Raw genomic sequence first — 7,460 nt, 5'->3', positions numbered from 1 at the left:
GAGGGGCCTCCTGGCTGGCTGCAAGGCTACATGGATGGATGGATGATAGATAGTTTAATGGACGGATGGAGTGACCCCCTTACACCTGGCATTAACATGCGCCCCGGGTGATCGGGTTGTAATTGGATAGCGCAAAAATGTATCAAATCCAGCTTTGAATGAACATATCTGATCATCTCTAAAGCATCTGCGGAGGTGGTCAGAAACACATTTGGCCTCATTAACAACACACCGCTTCTTGTGATCCAACCAGGAAGCACAACAAACAAACAGGCTGCTGAGATGGTGAGGTACTTCTCAAGACATGAATCCAGGAGACCCATGGACGGGGATCGTGAGAAGGTACTTCCTGACATTTTTAAGGGCCATAAATATTGCAAGAAGTCACTTGCGTGACAATATGCCATTTTGGAGAGAGAGAGAGAGAGAGAGAGAGAGAGAGAGAGAGAGAGAGAGAGAGAGAGAGAGAGAGAGAGAAATCAGATTTCAATACCAGAGAGGCATTTAGATGACTGGTGTAAATATAATCCAGCAGCTACATCAAATCTATACACAATCTGGGTATGAGATGCATGTTTATGTCATTTGTAAAGGGGCCGGGGGGGCCGAGATGGAGGGATGGATGGATGGAGGGATGAGTGGAAATCTAGATGGGTGGGTGGCTGCTGTGCGTGACATGTGTTCTCAATCGGAGCTCTTGTCCTCAATGTATTCGTCTGAATTCTGAACACTACCGTGACTACCCCATGTCACGTGACTACCCCATGGTGCTGAAACGTACTGTACATCATGGCACAAAGAGATCATTACAAAGAGACAATATAAGACACATTCATTATGCATAACCATGATCCATCATTGTGCACCCAATCCAATGAGGAGCCTCTAGTGGAACATCATGAAAAATAGATGATCTGTCTGAATGCTACGTCCAACACATCGACACTCATACTCTGTTCTGCCATGCTGCCTGCTGCACGCATGTATCACTTCACCTGAGATGCCCCTTTCAGCAGATGTTCTGTGATGAGGATCATCAGGACTTTGACTGACAGCTGGAGAGGAGAGGAGAGGGAGAGGAGAGGGTAGGAGAGGAGAAGAGATGGTAGGAGATGAGAAGAGATGGTAGGGGAGGAGAGGAGAAGAGAGGAGAGGAGAGGAGAAGAGATGGTAGGGGAGGAGAGGGGAGGGAGAGGAGAGGAGAGGAGAGGAGAGGAGAGGAGAGGAGAGGAGGAGAGGAGAGGAGAGGAGAGGAGAGGAGAGGAGGGGAGAGGAGGGTAGGAGAGGAGAAGAGGAAAGGAGGGTAGAGGAGAGGAGAGGGGGGAGAGGAGAGGAGATGGGGTAGAGCAGAGAAGAGAGGAGAGGAGGGTAGGAGAGGAGAGGAGAGGAGAGGAGAGGAGAGGAGAGGAGAGGAGAGGAGAGGAGAGGAGGAGAGGAGGGAGAGTTGAAGCCAGTTAGGAATTTCTCCAATGACCTGGATGACCGTGATTATAATTCCGCCCTTTCATTCTCACTCTATCTCTACTGACATCTCTCATTGCTCTCTCTCTCCAACTCTCTCTCGCTCGCTCATTTCCTCATCTGTTCTCTGTCTCCCTCCATCCTCTTCACAATCTGTGTCTCCTCTGTCCCTCTCTCGCTCCCCGTCTGTCTGTCTGTCCCTCTCTCGCCCCCTGTCTGTCTGTCTGTCTGTCTCGGTGCTGATGTCCTCTCTGTGTCCAGACCTCGCCGTTCACGGTTCAGGGCTTCTATCTCCCTAAGATGCTTCCCTCGTGGCGCCAAGAAGCGAGACGGAGAGACGGAGAGGGGTGAAGAATCTCATTAAGAAACGGATCATCTGCTGTCGAGTAGCGAGTCGGCGTCGGACACGCGGAAAATACAAACGGGCAGAAAAAACCCAACAGTAATTTGGAGGGCTGCCATGTGGCACTGCTTTGTGTCAGCAGTATATTTATTGGAAGGTGTAGATTCAAGTGGAGAGACGGGAGAAGCTCGGAACAAGTAAATATACACTAATGAAGATGCCTACCGGAAAATGTGTTTCTGCGTGATGGAGATGGCTCTGAGAGAAATGGAACTGTGCCATTATGTAAAACAAATAACATAGGGACAGTTAGACAGGAGTGAAATGTCGGCCATATCACACCATAGAAACTGCCTGCAAGAAGACAAGCAAAGGACTGAGATGAATGCTGCTGGTGTTCCACCTGAAACGATCATGGAAGGAGAAAAATAGGCCAACAAGGAAAAGTTGTGTTGTGCTGAAACAAAACAAAAAGTGTGAAACGAGGAGAACGATCTTCCTTCTGAAAAGCAGTGAAGCTGGTGCAATTAATTTGTCTTATTTAATTTGAGCCAACGGTTGGAATTGGATACTTGATTAGATCTTATGGGACTCACATTAGCAGAGGAGAGAGGGGGAGGGGAGTGGAGTGGAGAGGAGAGGAGAGGAGGAGAGGAAAGGAAAGGAGGAGAGGAGAGGAGAAGAGGGGGAGGAGGAGAGGAGAGGAGGAGGAGGAGGAGGAGAGGAGAGGAGGAGAGGAAAGGAGGAGAGGAGAGGAGAGGAGGAGAGGAAAGGAGGAGAGGAAAGGAGGAGAGGAGAAGAGGGGGAGAAGAGGGGGAGGAGAGGAGAGGAGAGGAGGAGAGGAAAGGAGGAGAGGAGAGGAGAGGAGAGGAGAAGAGGGGGAGGAGAGGAGAGGAGAGAGGAGAGGAGAGGAGAGGAGAGGAGAGGAGAGGAGAGGAGAGGAGAGGAGAGGAGAGGAGAGGAGAGGGCAGAGGGAGTGGGCTGCGTTGAAATGACAGTAATTGCATGGAGACTGAATCACATCAGTGGTGAGTCAGAGCCTAACCACGAATATAAAAAGCGTTCACGTCAGATTATGTTGTCTTTATTTTGTCTACAACTCTCAGTGCTTCATTTTGACAGTCTTCTAACTCTCATGTTGCTCTCTCTCTCTCTCTATCATCACTGGCCATCACACAGTCAGTGTCTCTCTGCCTCTGAGCCAGGCCAGCACATGTGCATGGAAAAGGAAGATCATTTCTCTTGTTGAGAAGTGAAGCCATGTTCTACACACACTACTCATTTGAAGTATAATCAGACTCTAATAACGTTCCAATTGATTTGATTTCTCATTTTTGCCAAGTCTTGAATTGATCCTCTTTGTGTGCGCTGTTATTGCAGAAGAAAGAACTGCTCCAAACCTAACGTGCCTCCATGTCCTATTTTCCAAATGGCACGGCCCTACGGCACTTGCATTGCAAATGTTCACCTGCAGGTTTCCTAATCCCCCTCAAAAATATTCAAATCCAGTGCTCATTAGCTGAAACTAAAGCGAGGTTTCTCCTTTTGCACTACAAAGGTTGGAATCGTGGAGATGTTAATGTGAAGTTGACAATGAGAGATCAAGAGGAAGAGAGAGAGAGAGAGAGACCAGAAGAGAGAGGAAGAGAGACACCGAGCAGAAACAGGGACTTCAAAGTGTTGCTGTGTGGTGGTGGAGCAACAGGTCAGCATCTCTGTATACAACCTGCCCCCTTCATGGAGGTTGGCCCAGACTCCTGCTATCAGCAGCCAATTCACACCACCTGGAATCCTCAGCGGACACACACACACACACACACACACACACACACAAGCACACACACAACACAAACTATTTCTCGCCATCTCCCTCCTGAAACGCTGCGTCTCTGCAACTTTTCAAACTCCTCCAGTGATGATTTACCCTCTCCTCCCCCCGTGTCTCCCCACCCCAAGTCAAGGCTCATTTCCTCTGCGTGGAAGCCCCTCCCCTGTGGCGTGTTCTGGACGGACGAAACCGGCGCTCCTCTGAGGTGCTTTAATCAGAGGTGACGCTCTATAAAGCCAACGCGCTCAACGGCTTGGCAACACACACACACACACAGAGAGAAACCCCATCTGGCCTTTCCCACCCGCACCCAGATCCCACCCAGTTTCCTCCTCTGAAGAAGCGCTCTCTGAGAAGCCGTCCGCTGCGGAGGGCTCCAGACCAGGCGCCGAGGTGCCAGATGAACCCCGCGCGGCTCATTACATCCAAGGCAGTGGATTAACGCTGGTCGATGGGTACCGCCAACCTGCACCTACCCTTAGAATCAGCTATCAGTGTGAGGGGGGCCAATGCAGAGCGCATGGAGCTGCTTGGAGGAGAGGGATGGATTAGATGCGTCAGCTATGTGTGATATGGAGCTCACCACCATAAACAACGACAATATAACAAATACATTTGTCATCCATAATGACAAAAAAGTCGCAGGATTATATTTATTTCTGAGACACAAATCTTTCTGGCATTGGCTTGCTAGAATGTAAACAACAATTACATTACAATTTCAGAGCTATTGATGTAAATGTAACCAACCCCACACAATAAGTATTGTCACATTTTTTGCATGGTGATATATTAGGGCTGGTATATTGTGATTATGATATACGAGACTAAATCATCTTAGATTCTGGATATCGTAATATGGTGATATGAGTGTTGTCTTTTCTTGGTTTTAAAGGCTGCATTACAATAAATTGATGTCATTTTCTGAACCTACCAGACTGTTGTAGCCGTTCCATTATTTGCCTTTACCCACTTAGTCATTATATCCACATTACTGATGATTATTTATAGAAAATCCCGCAGAAAATACAGAGATATATATATAGCGTGTATCTCCATTCAGCCTAAAATACCAAGCCCTATGATATAGTGAAGTGTGTCTGTACGTAGCGTTAGCCATGTGGCTAAGGCTATACTGTCCATGTGTGCACAACGCACCATATGGAGAAGGAATTAGACAGTACACAAATCAGCGAGCCGTGGGCCGTGCTGAGCGGCACCGAGCAGTGGGCCGTGCTGAGCAGCACCGAGCAGTGGGCCGTGCTGAGCGGCACCGGCCTTGGACGCTTCCCCGGCACTGGTGGGATTTAGAACAATGCAGCAGAGAGTATGGACCTCTCAGGACTGCAGTGTTATTGTGTCCAGAGGAGACAGGATCTTCTGGCTCGTGTTTCCAAAGTGGAGAGAGAGAGTTTTTCCCTCATTCACTGCTGCCTGTCTGTGAAACTTGGTATGTGTGCACAGCCTGCAAAAAGGTTTGATAATGTACAACATGGTGTCCCAGCCGTCTCTATATACAGTATATGTGTCATGTGCACTTTTTTCTAGATATATAATAATGACTTTCATAGCCGCCTTGTCCCGGCCCTCACAGAGAAATATTCAAAGTTTTCCTCACAAATAGCCTGCGAGAGAGAAGCTGTCAGCCGCTGCAACACAGCACACAGCAGCCTCCCTCCACACACAGCAGCTCAGGAGCGTGTCCTGTATCCGCCTCCACAGTTCGCCCATTTCAACCTTTTCCCATTAAAGTAGCTCTGAAAGAAAAAGCTCCCAAAAGGAATACGATTGATGCCTTCGCAATTTCAAACCTATTCCGGGACCAAAATTGCTGTGAAATGGTCTGATTCACAGACGGAAAAGACGGCCGTCGGAAATGCCACTAAGAATAGTCGAACACCGCGCCGTGACGCAAGTGTTAGAAAGAGAAGCAAAAATAACCTGAGCGGGGTGTAAAAATACACAGCGGAGAGAACAAACCGCTCTCATTAGTTCCTATTGACCTCGATCTATAGGAGACGTACTTGAATGCTTTAAAGGCTGTGATTGGACCTGGCCAGGGAACGTCTGTGATTGGACCGTTGACTGGAAGCGAGCAGCGGGGCTGATTGCTCTGAATGAGCAGAGTGATCAAGAGATGGGGCTGGAATGTGTACTAGCAGACTGTAACGGTCGGGTCCGTTCGCTCACAGCAGCACTGCGCGCTGTGCGTGCTTCTACTTAAGTTTAGTCAGCGCATATCTGGAGAAATGGCTCAGAATCAAGATCATGTTAGGAAATAGAAAAGTGAAAAAACAAGTGCTTTCGAAAGAATACAGTAAAATGTGCCCAGAAATATTTGTGCGGTTTCCTGTGTCTGAGCCTGTTCGTCTGTCTTGTTCGTGCATTGTTCCCAAAAATTGAAGAAAAAAAAAATTGGGGGGATTTATTTTTTTTAATAATAATAAATATTTGTGTGGTTGTGTGGCCCAGGGTCAACCTGCCGGAGCTGTCTCGCCTGGTTCCCCTTACTCTGTCACCCTCACGACGTTCCTGATGTCCCATAAAACAACTAGAAGTGACTGAACTCGCCTTTAAAAATGATCCAAATTGGTGCTTAAAAAATATGCTCTGGAGAGGAGCCTGCTGATGCAATTCAGTACCAACACCAATAGTTCATCATTATTCCAGACCAGCTTTCCTAATTCACGGAGAGCATTTCAATCAGCTTCCTGAATGGCACCGATACACCGAGCGGCCATGTTCCCATCATGAAGGAGTGTGCTCTGTAATATGACCATGACGGATGCCCACTTAAGCAAGTGAACCCCAAAACTAGCCACCTCCTCCCCTCTCTGCCCCCCCCCCCTCCCCTCTCTGCCCCCCCCCTCCCCTCTCTGCCCCCCCCCCACCCTCCCCTCTCTGCCCCCCCCCCCCCTCCTCCCCTCTCTGCCCCCCCCCCTCCCCCTCTCTGCCCCCCCCCCTCCCCTCTCTGCCCCCCCCACCCTCCCCTCTCTGCCCCCCCCCACCCTCTCTGCCCCCCCCCCCTCCTCCCCTCTCTGCCCACCCCCCTCCTCCCCTCTCTGCCCCCCCCACCCTCTCCTCTCTGCCCCCCCCCCCTCCCCCATCCCTCTCTGCCAGGCTAACCTCTCCCCTAAAATAAGTCCCACATGTGGACCTTTGGCAGGAGCGTGACCCTATTAACCCAAAACAAGGCCTATATGCTGGGCCTTGCTAATGATGCCTGCACCCCCCCCCCCCCCACCCCCCAACGTCTGGTCCAGGACGGCTGACTGACAGTCATGGTTCCCACACACAAACAAACACACACACACACACACACACCAGGGTGTATGGGGCATGGACACACACACAAAAACACACAAACACACACCAGGGTGTATAGGGCATGGACACACACACAAACACACACCAGGGTGTATAGGGCATGGACACACACACACACACACACACACACACACACACACACACACACACACACACACTGCACTGGTGGGAGTAGGTCAAACAACAGATGGCAGCCAGAGAATTAGTCCAAACTCTGTCACAGTTAACTTGTAGTTAAACACAGTTCCACAGCACAAAGACACACACACTTACATTCATGCATTATTGAATTAGAGCCGTGTTATGACGTGTGTGTGTGTGTGTGTGTGTGTGTGTGCGCGCGTGCATCAAGTGTTCACATGTTGCTTACGTGTGAATAGCGACAGCATGATTAGTGTGTCTGTGTGTGTGTGTGTGTTGTGCGTGTGTGTGTGTGTGTGCGCGTGTCTATGTGTGTCTCTCTCTGTGTGTGTGTGTGTGTGTGTGTGTGTGTGCGCGTGT

General features: G+C 49.5%; 1 protein-coding gene across 1 annotated transcript in view; it reads right to left on the bottom strand.

Annotated features, from left to right (window-relative positions):
- The window catches only part of LOC310798492 (A disintegrin and metalloproteinase with thrombospondin motifs 9-like), a gene marked incomplete at both ends in the record, with an annotated part of 70,946 nt that overhangs the window by 11,874 nt on the left and 51,612 nt on the right, over window positions 1-7,460 (bottom strand). Inside the window, 3 exons of the mRNA XM_083661025.1 lie at window positions 996-1,055; window positions 4,817-4,929; window positions 5,657-5,745. Of these exons, the coding sequence (XP_083517151.1) occupies window positions 996-1,055; window positions 4,817-4,929; window positions 5,657-5,745 (262 nt within the window). The remainder of the gene's footprint in view (window positions 1-995; window positions 1,056-4,816; window positions 4,930-5,656; window positions 5,746-7,460) is intronic.

The sequence above is a fragment of the Poromitra crassiceps genome (genome assembly GCF_964638095.1).
Source record: "Poromitra crassiceps genome assembly, chromosome: 25".
Lineage (NCBI taxonomy): Eukaryota > Metazoa > Chordata > Actinopteri > Beryciformes > Melamphaidae > Poromitra > Poromitra crassiceps.
Note: the sequence above shows the minus strand (reverse complement) of the source record. Positions and strands in the feature narration are given on the sequence as shown.